This window comes from Melopsittacus undulatus, chromosome 10 (assembly GCF_012275295.1).
Source record: "Melopsittacus undulatus isolate bMelUnd1 chromosome 10, bMelUnd1.mat.Z, whole genome shotgun sequence".
NCBI lineage: Eukaryota > Metazoa > Chordata > Aves > Psittaciformes > Psittaculidae > Melopsittacus > Melopsittacus undulatus.
Genome location: NC_047536.1, coordinates 35,169,410 through 35,184,853, shown reverse-complemented (window position 1 = coordinate 35,184,853; position 15,444 = coordinate 35,169,410). Strand labels below are relative to the sequence as shown.

Below are 15,444 nucleotides of genomic sequence, written 5' to 3'. Positions count from 1 at the left end.
CTTATAACAAAGAAAGGAATTCACTTAGTTTATTTCATGGATATTGGGTACATGAGGTTACACATGCTAACATTGATGTTATTGCATCCTCAGAGGTTTAAATCAGCATAAGCAGAATGTTGGTCGGTCACAACTGCATTGTTTATAAACAATGGCACATATCAGAAGCACGATTAATATGTGTTAAATGCATAAGCAAATTATGTTCACAAGTAGTACCTGTGCAGGACAATGGACCAGAATCCATATTATAATAAAGACAGCTTGAGTTTATACGCTTTGACTTCTTGAATAAAAGGAAGCCTGAAAAATAAACCTGATTTCAAGTTGACTTTGTGACTGGAGAGATCACTAAGAAAGACTTACAGGAAGAGTGGATTTTCCAGGGGAAAAAAGCCAAACCCAGTCTTTTCAAATGAATGTCATAATGAATTCCTGGAGTTCCCACAAAGATAAGTTGCTCCTTTATGGAGCCAGAAATATGTAAGCAATAGCTATGTGGAAAGCATATGAAAGAATAACCCTTCCAACAAACTTGCAAGACACAGTAAGTCAAAAGGTTATTCAATTTGCCCTGTACAGTTCAGCTTAAAAAAACAAAAGCCAATGCCTATTTTTCTGAAGTGTCTGATCTTCTTTGCTGGAAGATCTTACAGGAATAGCTTTGGAGGATCCATACAGTAGAGCTACTTGTCACTGTATCTGAAGGACTATCAATTTGACCACTTCCAGACACAGAACATAACACTGTCAACAGACAACGTTATATTGAAGTTAGGCAACCAGTAAGAGAGGAGAACATTTGTTCAAAATTCCAAATACAGTTATGCTGAGTGCATGGAAGAAATACTACTCCTAAGTGCTAGTGTGACCACCTTTTAACCACCAAAATATAAAGAATACAAATTCTTGTATGTGCACATCAGAAATACCTATCAACACATCTGAAAGTTCAGATTACCTGCACAGTGACATGCAAATTTCTGGTTGCAAGTTATAAACAGCTGAACCAATCCAAACTCAAATTTTCACAGTACACTTACAATTGCAAGATACAGAAATGACTGCACCATTTTAGAACCATCAGTAATGAAGACCATGTTTTAGGTTTGCTTTTACCAAACATAAGTATTGGATCAGATATGAATGGCACGTAAACTAACAGATGAAACAACTGACAACTGAAAAAAATCATCATATGAGAACCCCATTTCCAGACAGAAAGAAAGGTGATTTACAAGTAGGAATATCAGCACTTCTTCTAAATGTTTTGAGCTCTGTAGTGGCCAACTCATTTCCTTCTCTCAGATCTTGGATAGAAAACCTCAGGTATCTAACTTAGGATTCCAAATCCTCACCAGATAGAATGCCAGTACAAGCACTTGAGCACTGGATGCAGGAGTCTCTTTTGAGCGCTAAACTTTTTAGTAGGCTTTTTTAGCCCTTTTCCGTGTGAAGAAAGATACAAAGGGGCAATAGGTAGCTCTTCAGAGTTTTCAACGTGCATCCTACGTAACGAATATTACTTGCAGTTACCAAGTTGACCAAGAGATGGCACTATCCTATACGCAGCCACACGCGTGTACCAAAAACCCACGCAAAGAAAGCGGAAGTTTGATTACGAGCACAGACCTGGCACTGCATACTGATTTAGCTGTTTATATAAGAAAGCTAGACACTTACTAAAATCACACATTTTAAAACTGACATTTAAAAATGTCATAAGGAGAAGGCTGAAGTTCTCAATGACTTCTTTGCCTCAGTCTTCACTGGCAAATGCTCCAACCACACTGCCCAAGTCTTGACAGGCAGATGCACGGACTGTGAGAATGAAGACCTTAGACCCACTATATAGGAGGGGTTCAGGTTCGAGACCATCTTAAGAATCTAAATGTGCACAAGTCCATGGGACCTGATGAAATCCATCTGCAGGTCCTGAAGGAGCAGGCAAATGAAGTTGAAAAGCCACTGGCCATCACATTTAAAAAATCATGGCAGCCAGGTGAAGTTCCCAATAACTGGAAAAAGGGGAATATAACCCCCATTTTCAAGAAGGGGAAAATGGAGGAACCAGAAACTACAGACGAGCCAGTCTCACCTCTGTGCCTGGCAAAATCTTGGAGCAGATTCTCCTGGAAGGCATGCTAGGGCACATGAAAAACAACCAGGTGCTTGGTGACAGCCAGCAGGGCTTCACTAAGGGGAAATCCTGCCCCACCAATTTGGTAGCCTCCTATGATGGGGCTACGGAAATGATGGATGGGGTGGAGCAGTTGACATCATCTACCTGGACTTGTGCAAAGCATTCAACGCTGTTCCACAAGACATCCTTGTCTCTAAATTGGAGAGACATCAGTTTGATAGGTGAAGCACTGGGTGGATAAAGAACTGGCTGGATGGCCACACGCAAAGAGTTGTGGTCAACAGCTCAATGTCTGGCTGGAGACCAGTAACAAGTGGTGTCCCTCAGGGATCAGTGTCGGGACCGGTCTTGTTCAACATCTTTGTCGGTGACATGGACAGTGGGATTGAGTGCGCCCTCAGCAAGTTTGCCAATGACACCAAGCTGTGTGGTTCTGTTGATATGCTGGAGGGAAGGAATGCCATCCAGACAGACCTTGACACGCTTGTAAGGTGGGCTGATGCCAACCTCATGAAGTTTAACCATGCCAAGTGCAAGGTCCTACACCTGGGTCAGAGCAATCCCAGGCACAGCTGCAGGTTGGGCAAAAAGGGAATTCATGGCAGTACTGTGGAGAAGGACCTGGGGGTGTTGGTTGATGAGAAGATGAACATGAGCCGACTTCAGTGTGCGCTTATAGCCCAGAAAGCCAACCGTGTTCTGGGCTGCATCAAAAGAAGCGTGACCAGCAGGTCAAAGGAGATGATCCTGCCCCTGTGCTCTGCTCTTGTGAGACCTCACTTGGAGTATTGTGTGCAGTGCTGGTGTCCTCAGCATAAAAAGGACATGGAACTGCTGGAACAAGTCCAGAGGAGGCCACAAGGATGATCAGGGGACTGGAGCACCTCCTGTATGGAGACAGGCTGAGAAAGTTGGGACTGTTCAGCCTGGAGAAGAGCAGGCTGCGTGGAGATCTCAGAGCAGCCTTCCAGGATCTGAAGGGGAGCTATAGGGATGCTGGAGAGGGACTCTTTGTTAGGGACTGTAGTGACAGGACAAGGGATAATAGGTTCAAACTTAAAGAGGGGAAGTTTAGACTGGATGTAAGGAGGAAGTTCTTTACTGTAAGGGTGATGAGGCACTCGAATGGGTTGCCCAGGGAGGTTGTGAATGCTCCATCCCTGGCAGTGTTCAAGACCAGGTTGGACAGAGCCTTGAGTGACTTGGCATCCCTCCCCATGGCAAGGGGGTTGGAACTGGTTGAGCTCAAGGTCCTTTCCAACCCTAACTATTCTACGATTCTGTAATTCTGTGTCAATAATAAACTCACAGAGTTTACTGAATTATCTCCCCAGTGTGCTTACATTTATTGTTTCTCCAGTTCTGCAAATCTGGTGACCTCCTTGCTTCGTAATGAAAGTCAAAGCTAACGTAAGGCAGCAATGTGTCCTCATCACAAAGAAGGCTAATGATACCCTGGGGTGCATTATGTAAAGTATTGCCAGTATGTCAGGGGACATGATCCTTCCTCTTTACTGAGCACTGCTCAGGCCACAACAGGCATACAAGAAACAAGGACATACAGGAGAGAGTCCAGCAAAGGGACACAAACATTATGAAGGGAGTGGAGCATCTCATGTATGAGGAAAGGCTGTGAGAGCTGCAACTGTTCAGCCTGGAGAAGATATGGGGAGAATCTTATCCATGTATATATAACTGAAATGTGGGTGAAAAGAGGACAAAGTCAGGCTCTTTTCAGTGGTGCCCCGTGACTGGACCAGAGGCAATGGGCACAAACTGAAAATGCTTTTTCACTGTGAGGGTGACTGAGTGCTGGCACAAGTTGCCCTGACAGTCTCCATCCTCAGAGATACTCAAAAGCCATCATCTGGACATGGTCCTGGCTGACCAGCTTTACACAGCCCTGCTTAGCGAGAGACTGGGACAAGACGACCTCCAGAGGTCCAACCTCAGCCATTCTATGATTTTGTGACGAGTCTCACTCAAGACAGTATCCACACTTTGCAAAAGCTGGTTAACAAGCTTCCTCATTTTGATATGGTTTCACTTTTCTCAATTAGGCACAAGGTCAATGATGTACTGATCTTTGGTTTTTACTCCTTGAAGGGTCTAGGAGCTAAACATTTTAGGGCCAGTGTTGGAGAGCAGCTCTTGAGCACTTACATTTGAAGTGTGTTTCTTGCATTGTTTAGAGCCAAATTAATATTTGAATTTCCTACTCTCTTTTCTATATTGCCATCTCCGATACTCTTGAAATAAATTGTCACTGGCTGTCTTTAAAGACTTCACACCCCACTGTGGAATTTAGCCTCATCTGTATGTAGAAAGCTACCCCTTTCTGAGTCTCTAATGTGTTCTTAGAGATAAAAGAGCCCTGAACATCTGCACAGCAGGCCAGCAAGATAAGCTAAAGGAGAGGTCTCCACATCACGTCCCACCCCATATAAAGAAATAGAGCAAACAAGTCTGCAAGTGGATCTTTTAAAAGAAAGCTGAAGGAAGGAGCCACTGCCCATCAGCGCAAGAGAAGCTGAAGACTTTCACAGTACAGGGAGCTAGACATGGGTCAAGGTAAGCAAAAATCACTTTGGCTAGTCCCAAGCATTTGCCAGTTGTTTGTCAGGTAAAGCAACTGTCCCTGCTCCAAGACAGTGTTCATGAGTTTTGTAAAAGAGTTGAGCTTCTTACAGGGCAAGAGGCAAGGAAATTCTCTAAAGGCTACGGGAACTCACAGAGCACTGCCCAAAAACGGGGAGCAAACAAAAGCTGGTATCAATGCCTAAGGGGCATTTGAGAGAAGCAGGAAGAAGCAGCTAAGGCAGACATCTGAAAGTTTAGAAGCAAAGGCAAGTGAGTTATCCTTAGCAGTGGGACTGGGGCAGGAGATGGAAAAGGTAAGCCAAACTACAAAACTGAAGCAGAGAGATTACAAAGTGTTTTAGCTACTTGAGCAAGAAGGCAGTCTAGGTTCCAAGCAAGCAAGTTAGATCCACAAAAAAGTCATATAAAAAGTCATATGAAAAAAAGGAGCCAGACTGCATATGACTCACCAGTCTACAAATGACTCACCAATCTACAAGATTGCCAGAACAGACACATTCATCACAAACAAAAAAATATATGAGGTCAGAGCTGGCTCTGTAAAGATTAAACTGATGCAGAGCTATGAGCTGGGACAGTCATAAAGGGATCTGATGGCTAGACCAGAATCATTCACTGAAAACAAAACATGACAAAATTAGTGTTGGAAAAATGAAACACAATGAACACGGAAGAAACAATTGCAACAGGATAAGGTATCAAAGGAGAGGACAAGGCAAGTCAGATATAAGAACAGAGCAAAGCACTGATAACTGCAAAGAGCACTCACTGCAGTTTTAACACAGGAGCAATGGCTTTAGACAGCAGGGGAATGCTCTGTGGATTATTTTTCTTTTAGCTGGAACAAAGGGAGAGCCTATGCCAGCAAGGCAGAGTAAGCGACAGAATGTGTCATGTAATAGACAGCAGTCCTCAAAACACAGGTTCAAGGATCTAACTGATGAGTTGAAAGATGAAGAGATAAGTGAGGTCAGCATGATTCCAAGGCTGAGAAAAACCGCTGAGAAAAAAACAGGGTGTTATCTGCTTCTCAGCAAGAAGTCTGGAAATATTAAGACCACCAGCAAAACTGGTGTAAGTGTAAGACAAGTGCAAATACAAGATCTCAGTACAGCCACAGAGCACCAAATTGGGTGCTTGAAATTGTGACGATTTTTTCTCTCTTTTGGTGCTGGACAGAAGTACGTATGATGTGTATGATGCATGTGTAGGAGACAGGAGGAGCTCTTTTGCCTCCTGCAGCTCTGGGTGTGAGACTGGTAATAGTATGTGGTGCAAAGAAGGAAAACATTTCTTACTTGCCGTGATCCAGAATAGTTCCAGGACTATACTGGGTGATATGGTTTAGTGTGAGGTGTCCCTGCCCATGGCAGGGGGGTTGGAACTGGATGATCTTAAGGTCCTTTCCAACCCTATCTATTCTATGATACTATGATTACACTCAAACCAGCGATGAAGTCTGCACCAGCTGTTGTTCTTTGTGCATATCAGACGTACACAGTACATTAACTGCTGGAAGAGCTCACACCCACACTGCAAGTGAGGTGTAATAGCTTGTCTCCTGTGCACAATTTCAACCATGTAACCATGTGGAGAGATACTGCTTTGAGTGCCATCTGTGCCCTTGAGTACAGAGAACAAGACTCCAAATTTAGTCACAGTCCACGCTCAATACTAACACACATCTATACCATCTGAATGCTCAGGCCTGTTGTATCTCCTTTCCTGGGCAGGAAAGAGCTTTTGTATCATCACTTGGTTCACTTACTGATCCTAAGGTATAAGCAGAGGCAGCTCATTAGCCACTTGACACAAGAACGACTAAGTTCACTACAAAGGCCCTTACAGTTACTTGGCAGAAAAGCTCAAAGGTAGGGTGTCACTCTCTGAGTGGAGAAACACATGACTGGTTGCTTGTGTGTCTCAGGATGTGGTCCAGCGCCAGACTGTGGGCAGCTCACAGCCCCAGACTCATTCTGTATCTTCTCATGCTACAGGTCTGAGCATCAAAAAATGTGATTTCAAAGTCACAATGAACAACAATAACCACCACACAGAAGAAATCAGCACTGAAAGGCTTATGGTGAGGCGAGGGCATTCATTCACTATCACTGTATGCTTCTCAGCTCCAATACACAACTACCTGAGGCAGCTGAAGAGGATCCTCCTCATAGTACAGACAGGTAACATCATTATCATTGCTATAAGAGCTCTGGTTCTCCATCCACCTTGATAACAGAGCTGGTGGCAAACGCCATGTCCAGAGCTGGACAGGGGTACCCAAATTTAGAAGTGAGGCCAGTTAACTGTTTATCTAAGGCAGAGAAGAGTCTCCTGCTGCTGCAACTGCAGGGTCAAAATTAAACCACTTTCCAGAAGAGACACTGCATCGCAATAACCAATGCAGGTTCGCTACTCTCTGATTTGAAAGTACTCATGGGATCTCTCCTGGAGAGGAATGATTTAGGAACATTCAAACTTAACTAGCCTGTTACAGATGTTTGCTGTTATAGAGTGTTTCCTAGTAAAACCCCTGAGAAGGGTAGCAGCATTCAGCCCCAGCTTATTTTAGCATAATCTGAGCATCTGGCTGTGACTTTAGTTACAAGACACTGAAATCCAGGAGCAGCAGGCCCACGCCATTCTGGCTGTTCCTGGTTTTTACAAATCTATGTAATACACATCCCATTTTCAAACATGGAGGCCTGAGCACAGTACTAACCTTAAGAAGATTCACTAGGCATTAAACTGCTAAAGGGTTAAGACTCTCTCCCAGGAAAGGAGAGTCATGGCTACACATCTAGTCTAGGTCCCTGCAGTCTGCATGGGGTAAGGATGTGTGTCTGGAATAGACACAACCAGCTCTCTTTGGCTGCAGGATCCCATCCTTCTAAAGCAGACGGAACCCAGACTGAATTTCCCATCTCCAGCCTGGGAGACCAGAAGCAGTGGAGTGCAGCACTGGAAGAACAGGACCCATACTTCTGGACCATCTCTGTGAACACGCCTGCCAATGCTCCCATTGGCCAGTATACTCTGCTTTTACATACCTCCAAGTCTGACCATCTCCTGGGCAACTTCACCCTTCTTTTTAACCCATGGTGCCAAGGTATGTGGTCAGAAACAGTAAAAGCAGGATAGGATCAGTTCCTTCACAAAACCAGCTTTCGAGCTCTGGCACTCTGCCTTCATGGAGGCTGAGGCTGACTTGCCTAGCACTGACCGCCACTCCTGCCCCCTCCTCACAGCACCTTAGCAAGGAGTAAGGGCTGATAAAAGCTCGAAGCTGCCTGCCTCACCACTTCTGCCCCTTCCTGGAGTACTCCACTGCCAGAGCCCTGTCCTCCTGTAATAAATACTTTAAGATGTGTCAAGATTATAATTGGTCTGATTACAACCACTGTATGTTTCTTAGGAATAGGGAAGTCAACAACAGCCAGGAGAGTAAAAGAGCCAGCTAGTGCAATAGCCTAGGTCTGGAGAAACTTTTTCAAACAAGTAAACAGATATGACAATGAAATTCTTCTTTCCTGTGTGAATCAGCATTTGTGATATTTTTCAGGGCACAATGCCAGGGACTACTGAAGTCCCTGGAGTGCAGCGGAATCTGCTAGTGAAAGAGAGATGCAAGTGCATCTGAGACCAGGAATGCTCTCTTCCTGATGTTTTTTAATTCTAATCTAGATGATGAGGTGTTCTTGGCTAATGAGGCACAGAGGCAGGAGTACATTTTAAACCAAGATGGTGTCATCTACTGGGGGACAGAAAACGCAGTCCTAGCACAACCTTGGGACTTCAGTCAGGTAAGCAAGAGGTCCAGTATGCCTGTGCTCTCTTAAACCCACCAGCAAAGTAAGGATGCGTATCTCTTGTGTGCATGCCATTCATTTCCATACTGCGGCTTTGATGAAAGAATTTGCACTCTGCACTCCCTGTCTTTGTCTAAGACTGTGCAGGAGGACGTGAACCTGTGTATGAAGTCCCATAAACCATTATATGTAATTTTAGCTACCTTCTCAGGCTGTCCTCTATGAAGAAATGCATTGATCTATATCTGGGCTTTGTGTGCCTTCCTTTATCAACAGATATAAAAGCATTTAACAAAGCTTAGTTACTTTCTCTGTTTTACAGGCAAAGTGCAGACAAGTAGATCTTCCAATCTGCCCAAGATATCTGATACAGACAGTGATTAGAAAAGGACTTTATTCCATTTCAGTGCACCAGACTGAAAACAGTATCTCTGTGTCAACCTGGAGAGTGCTTCAGAAAAGCAACAATTCCCTTCAGTCAGGGAATGCAGTATCATGCTAATGCATTTCTCACCTTGCTTCAGTAAAGTTGTAAGTCTGCCTTTAGTATGTTGTGCTCCCTCTCCAAATCTCTGCCTGGACCTCTACTCTACAGCCCACTTCTACAAGACTATCAGTGGAAAGAAATAATCTGCAGAGTTACAAATCCTTGCAGGGACTCCAGAGAACAAATGTTCAGGCTAAATTTTCTGAAATGATGTGTTCTTATTTCAGTTTGAGGAGGATATTGTTGACATCTGCTTCACATTGCTGGATGTAGGTGAACGCCATCGAGACAAGGATCACATCCAGCGCAAGAACCCTGTTTACATCTGCCGTACAGTTGCTGCCATGGTAAGGAAAGCTGCCAGCAGCCCTGACCCTAGCAGGGAAGACCCTAATACAGAGAAAAAGGCCAGCATCTCTCAATTCCACTTTATGGCAACATAATGCACTGACCAAAAAGGAAGCCTTCTCAGGGCTCTTCCAAACAACACCTTCCACCCAACTCCAGCCCTTCCTGATATTCCTGCAGCAAACAAGTAGGGCTGCAGAAGTTTCTTAGCAATGACAGTACACTTACTGAATAAATCTCAGTGGAAGCTGTTGTACCTGTACTGCACAGCCATGACCTTCACTCTTTGCACAAAACATCCTTTCGGTTTCATCTGCCTTGGGGTAGCTTCAAGGAACAGAATGAGGTATACCTATCAAAGAGAGGCAATTCTTAACTCATCTTTCTCTCCTCCTTCTCTGCAGCTGAACTGTGATGAGTTTAGAGGAATCCTGACAGAACATGGGACTGGGCAATACTTTAATGGGACACCCCCTTCCAAGTGGCTGGGAAGTGGCCCCATCCTCCGGCAGTGGGTTGCATCGCACTTCAAGCCTGTTCGCTATGGGCAGTGCTGGGTGTTTGCTGCAGTCATGTGTTCAGGTATAGTGATTCAAAGACCTTTGTGCTGAGCAAAGCCTTATTTACAGAATCTCTAGCATATGCCTAAATTATTGGATTGACACAGTACCCAGTAAAATAACTAATTTTTAGGTGACAGGCAGATCCTCAGAGTTTCTTCATCAACATTCAGCATCACTATCTCTAAGATAGAAGAGTATCAGTACACAACATTCACTGAACACACCTATGATAGCTTATTTCCTGAGGCAAGGTGCAATACCTCTTGTGAAATCCATACAGCAGGCACAGTGCCATTCCTAATAGGCCTAGCACCAAAAATGCTCTGCATCACTAGAGGACACTTAGAGCAGGATGTACAACTGACTCGCAGCTCTTTCTTCTGTACAGTTTTAAGGTGTCTGGGAATTCCTACCAGGGTGGTCACAGGCTTTACGTGGGCTCACAACACTAACAGCAGCCTGAGTGTGGATGAGTATTATGATGAAGATGGGACACTGCTAACACAAGAGAAGAATGCCCGTATCTGGTAAGAAAACATGGCAGGGCCCAAGCACAAATCTCAGACAATACCTGTATCTAGGAAGTGACAGAGGTGGGGGAAAGAGGCAAACAGCTGCAAGGAGGTGGTTAGGAGACAGCTCAGCTGAAATCCTGTCTACATGACCTGTTCTTGAGAAATCACCACAACCCAAACTGAAAAGCACCCTATTACTAGGGCCCACAAAGGAAGAATGATAGTCTCCAGTCCAGCTGAAGAAACTCCATTTGTGTCAAAAGCCCTGGTCTCTGCACTCCTCAACATGCACTGAGCTCTTTCAAAGGATGATTAATTGGCTGTGGTTTGGCTAAAACTTTACTGTACCTCAGATCTTAGTCCCTTGGTATAAGCACATGATGCTGTCTCTTGCAGGACCTTCCATGTTTGGAATGAATGCTGGATGGCTCGAGCAGACTTGCTACCAGAATACAGTGGGTGGCAGGCACTGGATGCCACCTGCCAGGAAAAAAACAAAGGTAAAATATCAGAGATGGGCTTCAGGGAGGTAGAGAGGTGGGAGTGGGGTGGTGAACAAATAAAGCAGTTCAATATTCCTCCCTTCCCAACTTCCAGTGGAAGGATGCAAAAGGACAGGAACTCACCCTGCTGAATTTAAGCACTAAATCACCATTCATCTGTTTGGTTTGTGTATCTCTATCATTGCACTGCTCCCTAATGATCTCCAAAACTAAATACTTCACCACTCCTGGTATTGGTCTAAACTAGGCATGGGTCCAGTTGGTAAAGCATCTGAATCTTAGCTAGGCCACAATTTCTCCTCAGGTCCATCCTTCTGTGGGCCAGCCCCTGTTCAAGCCATCAAGAAAGGGGACACAGAAGCCGATTATGATGTCTGCTACTTCTTTGCTGCCATCAATGCCAAGTGCCAGGTCTGGATACAAAAAACAGATTATACCCTCAAGCCAGCTCTCAGTAGCACAAAGTACACTGGCAACAACATCAGCACCAAGAGTGTGGACAGTGAACGCTGTGAGGATATCACACACAACTACAAGTATCCTGAAGGTATAGAATCATAGAATAGCCAGGGTTGAAAAGGACCTTAAGATCATCCAGTTCCAACCCCCCTCCCATGAGCAGGGACACCTGGCACTAAACCATGCCACCCAAGGCTCAATCCAACCTGGCCTTGAACACTACCAGGGATGGAACGTTCACAATTCCCTTGGGCAACCCATTCCAGGGCCTCACCACCCTCACAGTGAAGAATTTCTTCCTTCTAGCTAACCTGAACTTCCTCCGCTTCACTTTAAGCCCATCACCTCTTGTCCTCTTGCTACAGTCCCTGATCAAGAGTCCTTCCCCAGCATCCTTGTAGGCCCCCTTCAGATACAGGAAGGCTGCTGTGAGGTCTCCACGCAGCCTTCTCTTCTCCAGGCTGAACAGTATGGAGTAGGCAAGTGGTTGAACACATTTTCTCTGCCAGCATTACAAATGAAGAGTGAAGGACTAGAGAGCAGAGCTGTACCAGAGCATTAGGGTCATCTACTTCTCACTACTTCCCCTTTCTGAGTGGCACAAGGACCCCTTACTCTTGCTGTCTACAGAAATCATGCAGAAATTTCATTCTGCTTCATTCCATTAACGAGTTCTCACAAGGGCAAGACCTTTCTTCAACAGGTACTTTCCTGTCTGGAAAACCTTTCCTGATTTCTGTTGCCTGTACACTCTGTATCTTCACCTCCCATTATCTCTGTAATATATATAGATATCTTTTAGATTCCAGCTTTCTGAAAAGGACTGCTCCCAGATATTGTCTAAATCCCTCTCTCAAAAAGTAGCTCCCCCTTCAGAATCTATTACTAAGTGCTATTGCCCTTACCTAACCCTACCATCCCATCTTAGACCGTGGCATATTGTCCCCTTGGCAGCAGTCCATCACAACATAGTCCTGTGCCCTAGCTACAGCTATAGCTAAAAAGGCAACTGCTTCTTTTATTCTGACAGATGTTAGCACCAAGGTGCTTAAAAACGAAGGCAAACGTTTCCTAATAGAATCTTTCAGGTACATCCAGTGACTGTCCTGTCAGCTGAAATTCTCAATCTGCTCCAACTGAAGCACAGCAGGCTCTCTCTCTATAAAGACAGAAACAGTTATCTACAGTACTGCCAGGATAATTCAATGCCATCCTTCTGCATCTACTGCTTCACACTAGTAAAGAATTCTAAAGTATGTGCTCCCTTGTGACAGGCTCTCTTCAGGAAAAAGTAGTACTTGACAAAGTCTACACAAAAATAAAGAAGCTTGAGACAATCAGCAGCAGCAGCAAACCACAGTTTAGCTTCACTCCTACTGCCCTTGAAGAGCCAGTTAACCTCTTCATCCACCTCCAACTGAGGGATTCTCTGCTACAGGGACAAGATGTTCCGCTTTCCATTGAAGTATTTAACCACAGCGATGGAGAAAAGGCTACTCACCTGCTAGTTGGGGCCCAGTCTTTACATTATAATGGTGTTCCCATTACCCAACTTTGGAAGGAAGAGTTTCACTTTACCCTGAGAAGCAACGAAGGTAAGAATTCTGCTGAGTGCATGGATAGAAAAGTGTGTCTAGTCCTCTCACTTTCAGGAAAAATGCACTTAGCCATAACTTCACAAAAGCTTCCCAAATAGTTGATTGTAGGGGACAGAAGTAAAACATTTGTCAATGTCAACTTAAAGAAATTTTGAATCTGAATCTGCAAATGCAGTTGGGATCACTTAAGTTTTTAAATGCTGCAGCTTTTGGTACAATATTGGGCATTAAACACTCCTAGGCACTATGCAGCCTGAGACCATATAGTACTTATCATCTGCATTGTCATCTGTATTTCACAACTCTGTATTCCAGCTAACAACCTGCAAGTCATTGTGCCTTACTCACAGTACAAAGAAGAACTGGGACAGGACCATCTGCTCAGGCTGACTGCCATATTGAAAGACAAGGACTCCTTCTACATATATTTTGCACAGGAGGAGATCATCATTTGTGATCCCCCTCTCACTATTGAGGTTAGATCAATTGTTCTGTTACTGCAGTAATGAGAAAACAGCTTTCACAGTCATAGAGAGAAAAAAAAATCTTCTGGGTTGAGTAGCTCTCCTCAGGCTGTCTTTTTTCAAAGCACTGAGACATCAGTTTGGGAAAGGCGAGTTGTGCCACATTGTTGTATACAGTACTCCCTCTTCTACCTTGTCTATGTGTGAGCATAAGGAAATCACAATGACTCCCAATTCACTCACCAGTATGGAAATCACATGATGCAGAACAGAAATACAGCAGAATACCATAGTCAAGAAAGTAAGCTGGACTTTGCCCCTTCTGGCAATTGACAGCTCAGACTGAAACCTCTCACACCAAAAAAAAAAAAATATACCTTCCTTTAACCACAGAACAATATCATTCCTTCTCTCAGTTTCAGCTCATTTCCTTCTTCCAACAGTTTCCAGAAAACATGGTACAGTATCAGCCAAGCACAACGAAGATCAGCCTCCTGAACCCTCTCACAGAACCCCTGGAGAAGTGTGTGATAGTGGTTGCAGGGCGAGGGCTCATTTACAGACAAAGAAAGTACAAGTAAGTGCAAACTGAATTATCTAAGAACAGCTAGTGAAACCCTTGTGCAGGAAAGGATGTCCCCAAAACTAAGCGAGCAACAACAGGGCAGGAAGAGACTAAAGCAGCATGAAAGCCCCAGGCATCCCATCCTTTATTTACAGATAATACAGAAGATTTTCACTGAGGAGGAGAAAATCCAAGTAACAGGACTTTCAACAGATGTGTAATACATAAGTTGAAGTCAGTATGACATTTGAGAAAGCTTCAACCCCAAAAGCCTAGACAGCAGAAGGAAAGGTCCCTGCCAACAAGTAGGGTAACGGAAAGTACCACAAGACTTTTGTGCCACAAGTAGGGAGAAATACACATTAAATAAGACAAAAGTTATAGGTTGCTGAAATGAGCTACAAAATTGAGAAATTATTTGCTGAGAAATCAACTGGGTTTTAGATAGCCACGTGAACATACGTGAATGGGGTGAAACTATACTATTTGTGACATATCTTTCCACATACTACCCACTGTCAGCAATAAAGGTACAATTTTAACAGTATTTTCCCCTTCTCTGAAGGGCCAGACAAACCTGGCTTATCTGAGCCACCCAAAAAGGTATTAACCCTGCCTACACACACACTGCTCTCAAGAAGCTGCATTAGGGCAAAGTAACCTTAGATGACTCCATGGGAAATTCAACCTCCTGACATATATCCCTCCCCAAACCATCACCACATCACAGTTCCATTGGGGTAGTTCAGGTAACCACTACCTGCCACCTTTCCCCCCTTCAACCCCCTTTCCTTTTCTGTCCCCACACTTGTGTCAATCAAACGCACCTCCTGGGCCGGGAACTAGAACTACAAAGAGGTGCACTTCCGGTATAATACCTTCTCACCTTTCAGGTTGGGCTCTGTGCAACCTAAAAGCACTCAACAGCTGCAAATCCCACTCACCCCCACCCAAGCTGGGCCCAGAAGACTCACTGCATGTCTTACCTGCCTTCAACTCCAGAACCTGAAGAGCTACAAAACTATCAACATTGCAACTGCCTGATGCCCAATTTAGAACACATCCTGCCATACTTTTACAGAAGAGCAGTCATGATCTGTGCCCTGGTCTCACGCAAGCATAAATGTTAACAGCTGATTAAAGATATTAAAAACCATGACTGGCTTTGATTATTTGTACAAACTCAACTCTCTTCCATCTGCCACTACGCCCACTTTCCAGTTTTTAAGCTTGACCTTACCGTGGCAAGGATGGGGTAGATGCTCAAGAAAACGCTGCATTTCTCACCATGTGTATGTGCTGAACCCACCACTGCTTAGCCATTTTTCCCTACCATGGCAAAAAGGAATATCCTAGAACTTCAAAGTGATGACAGATGTAACATTTCTT

At 44.3% G+C, this 15,444-nt stretch overlaps 1 protein-coding gene across 2 annotated transcripts; it reads left to right on the top strand.

Annotated features, from left to right (window-relative positions):
• The first annotated feature begins 4,611 nt into the window (after positions 1-4,611).
• On the top strand, positions 4,612-15,211 carry LOC101881226 (erythrocyte membrane protein band 4.2). Of its 2 annotated transcripts, XM_005140700.3 has the most exons (13): positions 4,612-4,714; positions 6,742-6,927; positions 7,623-7,853; positions 8,429-8,547; positions 9,268-9,387; positions 9,793-9,970; positions 10,340-10,478; positions 10,863-10,966; positions 11,274-11,516; positions 12,703-13,023; positions 13,342-13,502; positions 13,934-14,067; positions 14,949-15,211. In XM_005140700.3, the coding sequence occupies exons 1-13, from the start codon at positions 4,705-4,707 to the stop codon at positions 15,097-15,099; spliced, it is 2,097 nt and encodes a 698-aa protein (XP_005140757.2). In that variant the 5' UTR covers positions 4,612-4,704; the 3' UTR covers positions 15,100-15,211. The 2 variants fall into 2 exon arrangements, with proteins under 2 accessions (XP_005140757.2, XP_030910388.2); XM_031054528.2 differs by lacking the exon at positions 13,342-13,502 and having other exon boundaries at positions 14,949-15,096.
• The last annotated feature ends 233 nt before the right edge of the window (positions 15,212-15,444 follow it).